General features: G+C 37.6%; 1 protein-coding gene and 1 long non-coding RNA gene across 9 annotated transcripts in view; one reads left to right on the plus strand and one right to left on the minus strand.

Annotated features, from left to right (window-relative positions):
- The window catches only part of EPHA6 (EPH receptor A6), a 371,203-nt gene that overhangs the window by 183,003 nt on the left and 172,463 nt on the right, over positions 1-15,737 (minus strand). For all 8 annotated transcript variants that reach the window (XM_086884184.1, XM_086884183.1, XM_086884182.1 and 5 more), the window contains 2 exons: positions 9,637-9,792; positions 1,180-1,515 (listed from right to left, as the gene is read on the minus strand). In XM_086884184.1, the coding sequence (XP_086740310.1) occupies positions 1,180-1,515; positions 9,637-9,792 (492 nt within the window). The remainder of the gene's footprint in view (positions 1-1,179; positions 1,516-9,636; positions 9,793-15,737) is intronic.
- LOC147654444 (uncharacterized) lies at positions 14,794-15,709 on the plus strand. The gene is made up of 2 exons (XR_015285430.1): positions 14,794-14,883; positions 15,631-15,709. It is a non-coding gene; the product is annotated as an uncharacterized LOC147654444 (long non-coding RNA).

The following is a 15,737-nucleotide window of genomic DNA, read 5'->3' on the forward strand; positions in this document are numbered from 1 at the left end:
TGGCTTTTGTGCTTTTTTAAATTAATTTTCATGAGTATTATTAGTATTACCCTCACTGTCATTATCACCATCATCATCACAGCAAGCTGTTCATTTCTGTATGCCCACAGGCAAACGAGTCATTACTTACTCATCGACAAAACTACTTGTCCCAGATATACAGGTTAGCAGATTTTTGCTAGGCTGATCAGTGAAAGAACCCAGGGCCTTCCCTACAAGTGGAACATAACAGGATCCTCCTGAACATTAGCACTTTAACTATGCAGAAGCATAAAATTAAATGTGTCCTACTCCAAACAGTAGTTCTGCCAGCTTAGTTCTTGTTCTACATTAAACACTTCAGCTGCAGTTGCAATGTCACTGCACAGCAGGTGAAAAACATTTCTGGAACAAATGTCAGCAAGGGATAATTCTGAAATAACCTTCTTGTCTACAGTTACAGAAGCCAGAAGAGAGGAGTGCTATATGGATTGCATTGTTGCTAACCTGTGATGCTGTTTCCTGGCACAGTAAGTATTTCTAAAAAAAAAATTGCAGAAATAAACAAAAAAATAGAGAGCTCTTTTAGTTTCCCATGTTTCTCTCAAAGACTCACCTTGGACATGAATTCAAACTGAAATTGGAGCAAGAAAAAGCTCAAAACAATAATGCAAAGTTTAAAAGTAAAGGAATAAAAAAGAATCTATTAGGATAGTTCACCTGCAGAAATGGCTCATAAAGATGCAGAAGTATCTTACAGTGAGGCATGCTGAATTAGTGCTATGAAACACAGATACCAAAGAAAGGGAGTTCACTTTCGCTCTGCCTTTGAATTGTGGAGTTGTAGTGGATAAGCTGTGGTGTTTTACTCTTTGTAAACTGAAATTGAAAAAGCCCCAGACTCCAGTCCTGAATAACTACTGACATAGCTGGTCTCAGATGGCTAAAGCTTGCATTTAATTTTGAACAGAAAGGTATGGGTTTGTGCCCTGTGTAATGGGGTCAAGGGCCAGCTGCCAGAAGCATTTAATGCCCTCATCTGCAGAAGCTGAAAGTCCTCGTGGAAGGCACCTAAAAACCTCCAGCAATCTGCAAAACGCCCTAACCCGCTGAACCCAGACTTCCAAGAAGCAAAGGATGCCCGCAGCGAGTGGCCAGGTGACAGGGCCACGGTGACAGACACGCAGCGCTGGCACTTACCATCTTGGTCTGTGGTGACCGTGATGGCTGTGAACTGCTTGGGGGAGAAGCTGAGCTCCGAGACGCCGTTGGTGGCCTCTATCTCGAAGGTGTAGTTGACGTGCGACACGAAGTCGAGCACGGTCACGGAGGAGTTGATGAGCCCCGTGTGCCTGGGGATGAAGCGGATGCCTCCCCCGCAGATCTCGCACTGGCTGGCGTCCGACCCGCACTTCTTGCAGATGACGCTGTAGGTGAGATCCTTCCTTCCTCCAGTGTCGCTCGGGGGGCTCCACTCCAGCATCAGAGCTGTTTCGTTGATGTTGAAAACCACATTCCTCGGAGCAGAAGGTGGTCCTGCAGAAAAGGAACACAGAGCCTGTTAAGCCATTGTTATTTCCTTTTAGAAAAAAAAGTTATTTGCAAATAAAAGATACAAGAGCTACGTTTCAATGATCGATTCAATATAAAAATTAAAAGTTATCTATGTACAATCCTCAAAAAAAAAGCAGGAACAACAAATCACTGACATCATAAAAAGCTGAATAATCAAAATAACTTAGAATTAATTCAGAGAGAATTTAAGGCAACACAAAAATGACTTGGGAATGTAAAATCTAGACAAGATAACACCAATTTTCAATAAATGGCTCTTGACGCTGTGAGATACTGAGGCAGAGCTCTAACCACAAAATTTATATCCTTATTTTATGTCTAGTAATGTGACTTTTCTGAGACTTAAAATCTTTGACATTTTGTAAGAGACAAATTGAGTAATAAATAAATAACAGCTTTGGAATAATGACAAGAGGTAAAATGGTTTGTATTAGTTCTGCACTGCCAGATATTTCTTTCTGTCCTTCACTGTTTTTCCCCAGGGATTTCTCTGCTGCTGTTCATTAACAGGGTTAGATGGCAACAGGCCAAGACTATCAGGCGTAAGTTAGTTTACAAGTTTTCTTTCTTTCCCATCTGGCATGTCATCAGCATCAGGGTAACGGTGAAGACATCAACTTTTCCACTTAAAGTTCTAAAAGGATGATCAGGAAGCAAGTGAAAAAGTACTTCTTTGAGGCTGTGAGGAGGAATGCAAAGACAGTGGCAGCAGGCAGAGTGTGGGGAAGCTTTCACCCAGTGAGCAGGTGGTAGAGTGAGCACTGCCAGATAAACCACAAGTGACCCATTTCCAATTTCCCACTCATCACACAACAGTCAAGGTATGCCCACTGATTTTAAACTGTTTGCTGACATACTGTGTAGGATCACGTGGAAATCACCTGAGGCTTTATATAGACATAAAAAAAATGAATATATAGAGTGATCCAGTGATTGACCCTCGTACTGAGCACTGATGAGGCACCTTGAGTTCTCTGTCCAGTTCTGGGGCCCTCACTTAAAGAAGGGCATTAAGGAGCTGGAGAATGTCCAGAGAAGGGCAATGGAGCTGGAGAAGAGTCTGGAGCACCAGTCTGATGAGGAGCAGCTGAGGGAGCTGGGGTGTTCAGCCTGGAGAAAAGGAGACTCAGGGGGGACCTTATGGCTCTCCAAAACTCCCTGACAGGAGAGTGCAGCCAGATGGGGGTTGGTCTCTTCTCTTGGGCAACAAGTGATAGAAAAAGGGAAATGGCCTCAAGCTGTGCCAGGGGAGAGGTTCAAGTTGGACATCAAGAAGAATTTCTTCACAGAAAGGATGGCCAGGCATTAGAATTTACTGTCCTCAGAGGCAGTGAACTCAAATTCCCTGGGGGTGTTCAAGAAACCAGGAGATTTGGCACTTAGTGCTGTGGTCTGGTTTACATGGTAGTGATGGATTGGTCAAAGGTTGGACTTGGAGATCCTGGAGGTCTTTCCAACCTTTATGATCCTGTAATATTATGATTCCATATCAGATTCCACAGTCTATCAGACAGGACTTTACCACCTAATTATATTTTAGATAGGAATTAATGAAGGGGTGAAGGAAAGGTAAAAATTGTTACAGCACATCTAAATCATCTCAATTTCTTATTGAATTATTCTTCCACTTAACAAGTTTCAAGCAAGCACTTACAGATGTATGATTTTCAAAACCAATTTGGATGTAATCCCAAAATAAAAATTACTAAAAGAAACATGGACTTGGAAAAATATGGGGCCTTATACTCCAGGTGTTGATATATATGAGATGACTGTGGCAAACCCAGCTGTTGACCTCTGGAGTCTTTGGGCTGAATGAGGCAAACAAATAAGCATTATATTTCCATCTCTCAACAAAATCACAGTGCTTCACCAATAGTTACCAGAACTTGGAAAACTTTCAGCTTGCTTTGCAGCTTTTGATGATTTATAAAACTTCCCACAGGACTTAAGCATAAAGTTTTGATTGAGACACTGGTAAAACTTTGAATGAGCTTTTCCTTATTTCAGAGTTTCTTAAGCAGACTAAAAGGCTGAAAGAAACATTTGCAAATGGCACCAGCTAATTTTTACACAGAGTGTAACATTCAAAAATTTTAAGTGATGCATTTTATTTACCTATGTGGCATAAGCACGGGTCTAAAACCTGGAATGCTTGTAAATAAAAAATCTGGTATTGTGTGGGAGTGATAATGTGAATAATAAACATTAAGCTTTTCTTTGAACTGTAATTCAGCTGCTTTTTCATTTCTGGTGTTTACTTGTAACTTTTGATAAGAGAGCAATTAACTTTGCCCTGAATAAATGATGAGTTATCTGCTGGATTTCAAGCAGTTGGTGTTTAAAAACATATGGAAGTGTTACACTGCTTTGCATTTTTCAGTGGAGAAGAAAATTTAAAATATTTTGAATGGATCTGCATTTATCAGTTTATCAATCAGTAGAATTTATGGTTAACAGATCACCAGACTTCCCACAAAATGAGGATTAGGGTTCTAGGTACTCTGGGAAACAGTCCTGAGACTGGAATAAGCTAAAACCAGAACACATTACTTCAGCTTCAGTTATTATTATTTATGTTCAGAAGACAGGAATAATAATGTTTCCTCTAAAACCATGCTGTGAGAATTAAATAATGGCTGGATCTTAGCAATTTCCCACTGTTAAAACCATGGAGGAGTTTTAGGAATATGGAGGATGAGCCGTAATCGCACTTCCATATGTGCATAACTTTAAGTAGATGAGTAATCCCCTTGAAATAATTGGCAATATTCATGCACTTAAAACTAAGGAGCTGTGTAATTGCTTGAAGGATTGGAGTCAATGTTTTAAAACTGGCTTGAATTTAAACATAAACTATGGATATTATGACAACAGGTCATCACAGCTCAAGCTTTTTTGATATTATTTCATCGATTTTGGCAGGCCCAAACAGGAATTAATATGAATCAGGGCAATAGGAGAGTTTTGTCTGCCTCTGTGGATTTTAATTTTCTATCAGATTTTCCTTGTACTGTATGGAATGGCATTTACAGAAGAACCAACACAGTAAATAAAATACTCTTTAAATTTATTTTTTTTTCCATTTGGACTGGAGAGTCAAGGTTCTTATAGTCATGACTTGTGACTTATTTTTCAATTGCAAGAGAAAACACATTATTGTGCATTCACATTTCAGTGAAAAGGAAAACTATCAATTATGTTAGAGGTATCTTAAAGTATACAACTGTCCTCTTGCAAATGCAGGAAAAACCCTCAAACACACTTCATACTCAAGGCCCCTCATGCCAATTTGCATGAGGATTAAATAGCTTTTTAATTGCTGTTAAATTATGCCAGTTAAACTGTGATTTCATGCAAATATTAAGCTGTAATGACATGCAGTGAATCATTTACTAAGATTTAGAACTTGGAACAAAGAGAGACAATTAATTGTAATCCTCAGATTCAGCTAAATTATGTGTCACTGGGCTTTTATGAATGTGGCCTGATTGCTTTGTTATCATTTATAAATTATACAAAGATTATCTGGCACATTGAAAAAACCTGGCAACAATAACCCTTCTGTAGACATCTGTATGCAAAGCTCTCAGGGTTTTCCTTATATTGATTTTTTAAGAGAAACAAGCATATTGGTGAAAATAAGGGATCCTTTCCTCACAGCATAATTCATGACTTTGAATTTTCTGTGAAAGAATAAAATACAGTTCAGATGGATGAGCATTACAAAAACATGCAACTCTTCTGCTGAGATGGAACTCATCCAGACTGTGAGTAATGTCTTTTGCTTCATTTACAAATTACAATGAGGAAGTATTTTGAAAGTTTTTGTGGAGGAGACTGGCCTGGATGTCTTATGGTGAAGCAGCTCTGAAAGCAACAGAGCTGAGTTTGTGCCTCATTCAGTGCTTTGCACCTCATCTTGTTTTATGTATTCTCTTCCTCTCTGAAGGCAAGATGCATTTTCCTGCTTATGGAAGGAAGAGGAGCAAACCCAGCACGGCAGAAGTCTGATGAGGGCAATGCAGTATTTTATACACTTGAGAGTGAAGACTGTCTAGAAAAAAAATATTGCTTTTAAAGTGAGAACTGTACATTATACACTATTGGACTCTTAGAATTTTATGTCATTTGACTAGTGAAGTTACAACAGAAGGGCAAAGATTAACCATCACCTTAGGATACTCAGAATCAGCATCTGGCTGTGCCCCTTGAGTTCATAATTGTGTTTTGATATCCAGATATGTAGCACAGATAAATAGTGCCACTTGATGTAGAATTACATTTTTCTCTTTTCACTTATTTTTTCCCTGTGAGGCAAGCAGCAAGAATGGAAGCCAGTGACTGCAAACCAGTATCTCAAGTCTGAGCATAATGTTAAATTGCAAAAAAGTGTATAAATTATATATAGATGTATGAAACAATAGAGACAGTAAAGACTTCAATCAGGCATTGCCTGATTTTGCTGCTGAAATTCAGTGTTGGCTATTAAAAATAGAGGATACACTTTGTGGCAGAGGTTATTGAACAGAGCATAAGTTTTTTGGGTTCAAATTGTTTAAGTATAACATTAAAGGAGAGGCATTCAGACAACCAATATAAGCCTGCCTGACCTTGAAAAGATGGATCCATTCACCCAATTACTTTCTAGTGGGAAATGTTAGACTTTTTGTACAGAGTAATCAGACAGGGGATTAGATATGATGCTATTTGTTGCTCACTGTGTATGCAGAGATCATTGATAGAGTACTTGCATATGGCAAAGAAATACAATAAGAAGGAAAAGTAGCAATGAGAGATTGATAAGAAGTTTATGTCAAATGAAAAGAGCCTAGGAGAAGGAGATTAACAATATATTCTAGTGTAATTTTCATTCCTCTTATTGAAATTAGATTTCTATTATGGTGTTCCACAAAGTGAACACTCTCCTTTAACAAAATGCAGCTACATAAAGTAAAAATGGGAGCTGTACAATTTTGTAAAAGCACACAGTACTTTCACAGAATTAATCAAAGTGGATTTGAACCTCATCTTGAAAGAGGTGGATGCCTTTCTTAAATCAAGATTGATTTTTTAATTTTTTTTCCATAATGCTGCATATGCAAGTTTCTCAGTACTGAGGAAGAGTTCTGGAGTGAGGAACACTGCCTAACCTCATACTACCCAACCCTATACAGGAATGAAAAGAGAGAACAAAATATCTACCCATCTTAGGCATCCTTGCAGGACATGGGGGAGCAAATAAAATGGGCATCAATAAAGTCAGTCAAAATGTTTGAACATTAGGACATTTGTAAGGAGAATCCACTGTTTGTTCTGTGTTTCATTTATGAATATCTCTCCCTTCAAAGGTCCCAAGAAAAAATTCTGTTTCTTATGTCATGCCTCATATGTCAAGTATGTCAAGATAGAAATCTGAAAATTAATATGGAAAATGCAGATCTTTCCCAAAGGTGGTTATGTAAAAATGGCTTTTCATTTCTGTACAGCATTTTCTGTCTATTTATTCAAAGTTCCTAATTTTCTTAAAACTTTTCAACTTCTTTTATTAAAGCATGACAGTTTGGAAGGAACAAGCTAAATTTCACTCATATCTATATCTTTGTTTATTAAATTTAAATTAGTCACATCTGTGCAGATCCACCAAAAGCAGTGAGGTTGTATTTATGACAGAAACATAATTTTAATAACTGACAGACTAATTTGAAAGCAGTGGGGCTAAAGATGTCACTTTGGGAATAATTTGGCCTGAAGACTCTTCATTACTGCTGATGTGCAAGATAAGATCACAGTCTGCCTGTCAAGAGCTTCAGTGTCATTTTCAGAGCTGACAATTAGTGAAATAATCATCATTGTAGGTGTAAGATGAATACATCTGCTGTGACAGTCACTGAAGTACTGACACCTTGCAGCCTAGGCGGAATGGGAGACACTGCATTGAACCAAGAAACCAGAATGTCTCCTTTATTTCTTCCTTCTCTCAAGCTGAAGTGAGGTGAGGCACTGATATCCTGTTGTGGTTGACTTTTGCCCTGCCTCAATTTACTCAGTTACTCTGGCTGAAATACTCAGTAGAAATGTGCAGGTCTGGCACCAGGTTTTTCCTGACAGTTTTCACCCAAAGCAGCTCTCTGTACTCACATTTGTTCAGAGATAAGCAGAGTGTTGAAGTAACTGCTCTCTGATGCCCCTCCCTACCTTATCAACATATCAGGTTATCAGAGCTTAAAATTGTGCCCTGAAAGATAATTATGGAATCATAATGCCACGTTTGAGTAATTTTTTCAAAGCACTCTCTTTCAGCAATGAAAAATCAATGACATATAAAAAATATGGAGCCACATCTGCATAATGTATGAGTGAAACCCTCTTCCCAAGCATGAAAGTGTCAAGAATGCCTGGGATGTGTTGATTCTGGGAGTAAGTTTTTAATGGCCTATGCTTGAGGCATTGATTTGAGTGGAACTATTTGTAATCAGCATTTTCCTGTGGGAAGCCTGAAAGGATGCTGTTTATTCCCTCACATACTTCATGTGAAATGCCAGGCCTGTGTGCCCTGCTCCAGAGTGAGCTGGGACAGGGGGAACACTCTCTGAGCCCTGAAATATCCAGAGGCTGGGATTAACCTTCTCCCTGAAAATCCTCTGGTTCGATTACACAATTTTCTGACTTGGGTCTGAGGAGTGCCATTTTTATTGACCATCACCCTCATACAGTGGATGGACAATGCCTTGGTTTATGTAATTACCTCGTTGTCCATTCATTTGTAAATCAGCTTCAAATCATCAGGAATTTTCCCAGTCTAGTGCCACTGGAAAAAGCAGCATGAGCAGAGGAAGTAGCTCAGTTCAGTCAGCTCAGTTATTTTTATGTGACACTGCACAAAACATCCCAAAACAAGGCTATACACTGATGGTTATTACAACTTCGTCTTTAGGGCTTTATCTCTAAAAAATTTTGTATACTCAATCTGTCAAAATAGTTCATGAATTTAACATGTTCATTGTTTTAGAATTCTCTTAACTGTGGCACAAAAAATACCAAGATCAAATCCTCCAGCAAAAGAATTAATAAAGTGTTATACCAAAAACTGAATGTCTTACAGGATTATGCAAATCCTGTGCATAAAAAAACAGGTGTTTTATCACCTTTATTAAAAAAGTGATTTTAATAGCCCACTAAAATATAGTATTTCACACATAGCTTTCCAAATACTGCTGTTTGTTCCAGTTTTGAGATTAAACAGATATAGTTGCTTTACAATCAATAAATTAATCCCAGTGAGTAATGAACCATGAATGAAGATCTATAAGAAATATTTTAAGTGGTATGAAAACTTATGCTATATATTTCTAGACATAATCCAATTTATCAAAGTAATAAGAATCTCTTCTCAGAATTTCTGCCCCCAGATTACTGGACATCAGGTTTGTGTTAAGGACAAATTCAGGTTAGTCAAAAATTATGTATTCTAAAATTCATCCAAAAAATCTAACGAATTTTCATTATCACAGTTGCCTAAGAGGGAGTAACTCTCTGTTAAAAGAAGGTGATGGTGGGAGAGATTTTAATTATATCTCATTCTGATTGGTTATTTTTTTTTTCTTTTAAAAATTATTTTCTTGTCTTTTTTAGAGTGTTTAGTTTTTATTTGATTGTATGGGGATTATATTTGTCTTACACTTTTCATTTAAAGCTGAGGAGACAGCATGTTATATCAGTTTTTTTCTTTAGATGACTCCAGCTTTTTGAGTGTACTTGCACCAGTAAATTTTCAAGTATATAAGATGCACATTATTGGTAGTGAAAACACCACATGGTTATCTATATGACAATGATTACACTTCCTCCTATTATATCTCAGAATTACAAGTTCAAAAGTCATCAAACTAGGAAACATGGGTATGTTTAGGGTTATCTAGACACTAAGCAGATTATGCTATTTGAATTTTGATTTAAAAAAATCTCTTTAGATTAACATGAATGGAATTCTTCACAAACTCACAGTTTTGTTTTTTTTTTAATACAAAACCAAATAAATGAGGTGACAGAATTGTAGACACTGGTATTGATCAGACTTACGGGTACATGCCATAGTTGGTGGGTCCTTCTCAGCTCTGAAATAACCTTTCTCACACTGACACACAGAAGTTGCTTCTATATGAGTCAAACTGTGTGGAGGGCACTTGGAGCACTTCACATTTCCAGCAAATGCTTTATAGAATCCAGGCCTGCAAGCTGCAAAGTAAGAAGATAAGTTTCATTAATAGAAGAAAATTTTGGTCATAAATAAAATCTGTTCCAAGCAATAATAATGCTGCTTCTTTCCTTTCCAATCTAGATATAGATGTTTTGATGATATAATTCTTGACATTTTTTATTTTGGTATATGAACTTATATGAAAAAAAAAATAAATCTGTTCTTGGTATATAATGGGAAACTGTTAAGAGAGATAACTTCCCAATTTTTAGTCAGTCCTCAGTGCTGCTCGAAATTGTCTCTAAACAACTTCACTAGTATCTCTAAACATGATCTATGTTTTATGTACACGTATTAACCAAAAAGAGTGAGGTAACTTCTTATCTGCCAGAGCTGTTTGTATGGCTTCCTTATTGAAGTAATGACAACTTGCAATACCTAACATATTTACCCCCACAACTCCTTGATGAGACAAGCATGACATCCCCAAATATTTATGGCTGGGTCTGACTTGCCTACAGCGCCCCAAGGAACCTCTGTCAGCAGGGCCACATCAGCTGGTCCCTGTTGGCAAGAGAGGCTGGAGGATGAGGAAGGGATGAAGGAAGGAGATGCTGACACCCTCCAGCACAAAACTGCACAAGCCAGAGGCTATCCTGATTGGGTTAGGAAACAACCTGGGCAGCAGCCAGCCTTGGGACAGGAAATGTTGGGATGCTCAGAGCTCATCACTTCCCCAGATGCTGGGAGCTGGGTTCCTGCTGTTCTTAACCACAGCACAAGCTCACAAGCTTTTGTTTTTGCTGGCCTTTAAAGCAGAAATAAGTCGATAAAATAAATTTTTGCCAGATCGGTCAAGCATGCATTCTGAGATATTATTTTAAAATCATCCTCAGACTTCATCACACATATTTAAACTGAGATTTCTTTCTTTTCCTGCCAGCTACCACATTTGCACATGCCAGCATGTGTTACAGTTACTATCTTCTGGCTTCCCCATATGAAAACATTAGAAATTAAAGAGCATGTACAGATTTTACAGGCTCCTTTTCCTCCTGACTCCTTCAGTGGTACAATGGAAACCAGCACTATAAATATAATTTTGAGGTTCTATGTGGCTTTTTCTCACTTTGACATATTCAAGACTATTTCCTTTACACTGCTAGAGGAAATAGGTAGTACTTCCTTTTCTTGTAATAAGATACAAAAATATTTAAAATTAGGTGTTTTTAAAAAGTACCTCAAAGTGTCAGTTCATATTAATTGAGTTATTAAAAAGTATTAACTCATAGATAGCATATACACGATCAGTTTTTCTTCTGATTCTGAAGGCTTTTCTTGATATAAAAGCAGTTTCAGTAGTAGCTGAATGAAAAGGAATGAGATGACACTGAAAAAGATAACACTTACTGCCTCTCAGAACCCAAGAGCCAATTTTTCAAATGCAATTTCAAGAGCTTAATTTTGACCCAGCAATTTCAGCAGTTCTCCTTTCCAGGGTGCTGTTCTGACTTTGCTGAATAGACATTAGGGAGGTATCCTGCCCTGCTGTCACTGACTGGGAAAAAAAAAAAAATTAAAAAGGATTTCTGGTGTTAGAGATAAAAAGGGTGGGAACAGCAGGGATTTTCCCCTTGAAAGTAGGCTACTGGTCTGATGCAATTGTGATTACAGTGAGTGGCAATTTTCTACTGATTGGAAAGACAGCAGGTTTGGTGCAGGGAAGAAGGCAGCACTGCAGATACAGGCTGTAGGCACTGACTCCTCTTAGCTTTGCTGGAAGGAAAAGAGGAGGTAAGGCATAATTGGGGGAAGGGTGTTACACTTGCCTGCTCCCTCCTTATTTTCTCATGCCCAAATCCTGCCCTGATAAATATTAAATTCTTGCTTTATTTCATATGTGACGTTTGTGACTAAAGAGCTGACAATTCCAGATTACAGTTTCACTCAAAGCAAAATGAGTGAAAAAATCCTTATTACTTCTGAAATTAATGTCTGTCAGTTCTGAAATCATTCCTTCTTCCCTTCTGTTCCCCAAACAAAAAATCACTTTGGGTAAAAAGAAACATACATTCTCTTTCAAGAGCAGTATTTTTTCTAAAATTCAAGAACTTCACTATTTCAAAATAAAACTCAAGGAGAAGATTAATTTCCAATTAAAACAAAAAGCAAATGTTTTATTCTGAAATGGTAGTCTCTACTGCATTTAAAGCAATTATGTTTTTGACATGGCAAATCTTTTAAAAGAAAGCACATAGATACTCATGGAAAAGGTGGAGGGAAAAAAGAAATTGATTAAGGTACATCATTTTACTTTTGTAAAATGTACATATATCCCTTAAGTCAAGTATGTACCAATTTCTGTGGCAGAGAAGCTACAGGGAAGCTTTTCAATTGAGAGGTTTGCAAATGTATGAACAGCCCACTCCTCACCCAAATACAGAATCTCACAATAATGATCACTGATACTTCTAAACAAAAAAATAGCCCTTCATAAACAAGAAAGCTGAAAATCCCCAAATGATCACAAACTTGGGAAAACTCAACCCTCTGGATAACTCAGAGCTGACTGCCAACATTCATGGTGAAAGAAAATAAAAACTGTTACTGTGTCAAAGTCAAGGAATATGCAGCCTCAGTCTGAAATACAGACTTCAGCTGCTGTACATATCTAAGTTTAGACTCTGATAACAATTGTGTTTCAGCAGCAAATTAATCAAAATAATTGCTAAATTTACCATTTTCCACAGAAATCTGCAAATGACTTCTAATGATAACTACTCCAAAAAAAAAAAAAGGGGGGGGGGGGTGTTTGTTTTCATCTGTGTTACCACAGAGTATTTTTTCTAGCTTCCAAATCACTGGGTGACATCTCGTTTCCCCTAGTGTTTTCTACCAGAAGTGACTTTATGAGATACTGATTATAGGAACTGTATGAAATTTAACTTTTGTAAAGCCTGGGGAAAGATAATATATCGTCTTAAAGGTTCAGTAATTAGCAGGGTATCTGAATGAACAATTCACAGACACTACAGGTTTCTCCAATGAAATATGAGCAACAAGGCAGAGAAATACTGATAATTTAATTGGCTTCATAAAAGATAACACACCTATAAATGTGCTTTGCCAGGATTTGACTGAGTTTTGGAAACTACAGAAGTTTTGTAATTAATACCATTTTCCTTATTTAATGATGAATAGATAGCATCTAGTTTTGTTTGATCCATGGCCACCTGTGGGCTGCCACCCCGGCCCAGCCCACCCCGCAGGGCCCACGGTGGGGAGACAGGTTCTGCCAGGCCCCAAAAAACCTCAAACAATGTCTGGATGTATCTTCTGGCAATTGCAGAGAAAGCCAGAGCTGGCTGAGCTCCATCTGGGAATGGGGACACATTCCCAGCTCCAGGGATGTGGCCAAGGGCTGCCCTCAGCCAGGCTGGCGGGACGTGGGGCCTGGGTGTCCCGGCGTTATTCGGGTGCTGAGGAGGGAGGGTTTCACCTCGTGCTGGAAGGAACAGCATTTTCAAGGATCTTTTGAATTGCCCAGCCCAGTAAATAAGGCCATGGCTCCATCACTCCAAAACACAGCCGTGTTTGCAGAAGAGTCTGCTCCAGGCTGTGACAGCCATAAAGTTCTTCCCCAGCCTCAGGGGTGTACAACATATAGACACAAAACCCGGAAAATAAAAACACAGTGGCCATCTGACTGGTCATAAAACCTTATTCCTTTAAAAAAAAAAAAGAAGCATTTTCACTGCTCTGTTGTAGTACATCATTGTCCAAGATTCAAGTTTTCAGTTGTTTTGGTTACATAACATCTGAATTGACCACTACAGTGGTAGCTGAAGTAAGATGAGTCCAAAGGAAACTTAAGAACAACTTTTAGGTATGTCTGACACTGTTGGTGTGTGGGTGGGAAGGCATTTGTCATGAAAATGGATTTTTTATAGCTTGCTGAGAATTCATCAATTAAATTAAATCAAAGAAGACTCTGTTGTCATTTACAATGAATGGCAACCATCAGTAGCTGTGGAAGAGGTGTTTTAATCTTTCTGAATCACACACTTCCTTATGCATTTCCATCTCTTTTATTTTTTTAACCTTGCTTAATGGATTCCACTAATGCCCTGTGAGACTGGTATCTTTCATACTTGTTATATTATGAATTATTTCAATTTTGAAGTCCTTTTACCCCTCTGCTATCTGATCACTCTACAAAAAGGGCAATCCAATCAGGCCTGTTCTGTTCTACCACTGTGCAGAAAGAAGGAACAGTGACATTACTTTAACCAATTTATATTTCAGTAGAAGTGCCTAGAATAGATAGAAAAGAACATGAAAAAAGAATGCAATGGAAGTTGGATGCTCTATATTAAAAAAGGCAGAATACAATCACAAAATCAATATTAGGATATTACACAGTTAGGAAAATAAAGCCATGAGAAGGATAATAAAGGAAAATAAAGGAAAATAAAGCCACAACCTTTGATTGTGAGTACTATCTAGTTAAATAAATTCACCTTTCTCACATGATTCTTGTTTTAGTCAGGTCATGAATGGACTGTGAGGGGGATTCATTTTGGGTCATGTTTAAACTGATAGTGAGACTGTGCAGCATGAGTTGCTAGAAAATTGAGGAAGAATCCAGTGGAGGAAGGCCAGCCACCACAGATTATAAATCATCAAACATGCTATTTAGTTCAAACTACAAAAATAGAAGACATCATCATATTGAGAAAGCAAAGCTCTAGTTTGATTTAGTTCCTACAGAGAGAGTAAGGAGGGGACAGGTGACACCCCAAAAAACTTAATGACAGAATGATCCAACTTTGAGGGGATAATTTCAAAAGCAAAATTTGACAAAACAAAGACAAAAAAAGATAAAACAATTTCCCTTTTGATGAGTAGTATTTCTGGGTGCTATGGTCTGCACTTAAATGCATCTGTGTTCATATGCGGCACTCAATCTCTTCTCTTGCCAGTATCTCTGCTCTCTAATATTTCTATTCATAGGTTTGGAGAAAGGATAGGAGCATTATTCAAAACCTTGACTTTAGAGAGGAGCAAGGCAGAGGACACAGAAATAGGCAGGAATTGTTTCTTCAAATATGACTACATAATGATGATAGGTAAATGAAATTAAATGTTCTTCCTCTTTGTGCTAACTTTTTTCCCCAGGGACTTCTCTGTCATTCCCACGTTTCAATATCTATAGAGGTTATTTTATGAAAATTATTAGAAGAAATGACAAAGGAGATAATTGCCACCTACCAACCAGTATTTTCAATTCACATCAGTGCAGTTTTTCTCTGTATAAAACACTTGTTTCAATACAATAACTTGAAACAATTATTCAGGTCACACAGGATGTTTTAAAAGAATCTGCAGTTTATCCAAAAAATACATATGGACAAGATACTAATTATATTAATTTAATCACTGCCTGTCATACTGGATACATACTAGATACAATCCAAGATACCTAGAACTCCATGAATTAATTTTTTCCAGAATTAATACAGCAAATAAAATTTACTACTATGACAGGTAGATGGCACGTAAGGGTGTTCCACTGAATATAGAATTAGCAAATTAGTGTTCCAATGAATACAATAAATCAATACAAAATTAGCAAAATGAGCAGCAGAAAAGAGGTTCATTTAATTGAAATATCAAGCCCTTTGGATAAAGACAATATCCATAAAAAAACGCTGTCTGAAACAAAGGCTACACAGCTGCAAAGAGGGGCTGCACCCTTTTCAAATTACCCCTTAAAAATGTTTTATAAACTGTACTCATGAGTCAAAAGAGATTTTTTTTTTATTTTAAGAAAAAGTTGCTATATTGCAACTTACAGAAATTTTGTGTGTTTTTAGTTCAGACACTCCTTCCTCAAGTCTCACAGAAGTGCCAAGAGACAAAAATGGCTGCAAGACTGAGGTACTTTATCAGTGATAGAAGAAGAGAGACAAAATCAAACAGC

This window comes from Cyanistes caeruleus, chromosome 3 (assembly GCF_971803275.1).
Source record: "Cyanistes caeruleus chromosome 3, bCyaCae1.hap1.1, whole genome shotgun sequence".
Taxonomy (NCBI): domain Eukaryota; kingdom Metazoa; phylum Chordata; class Aves; order Passeriformes; family Paridae; genus Cyanistes; species Cyanistes caeruleus.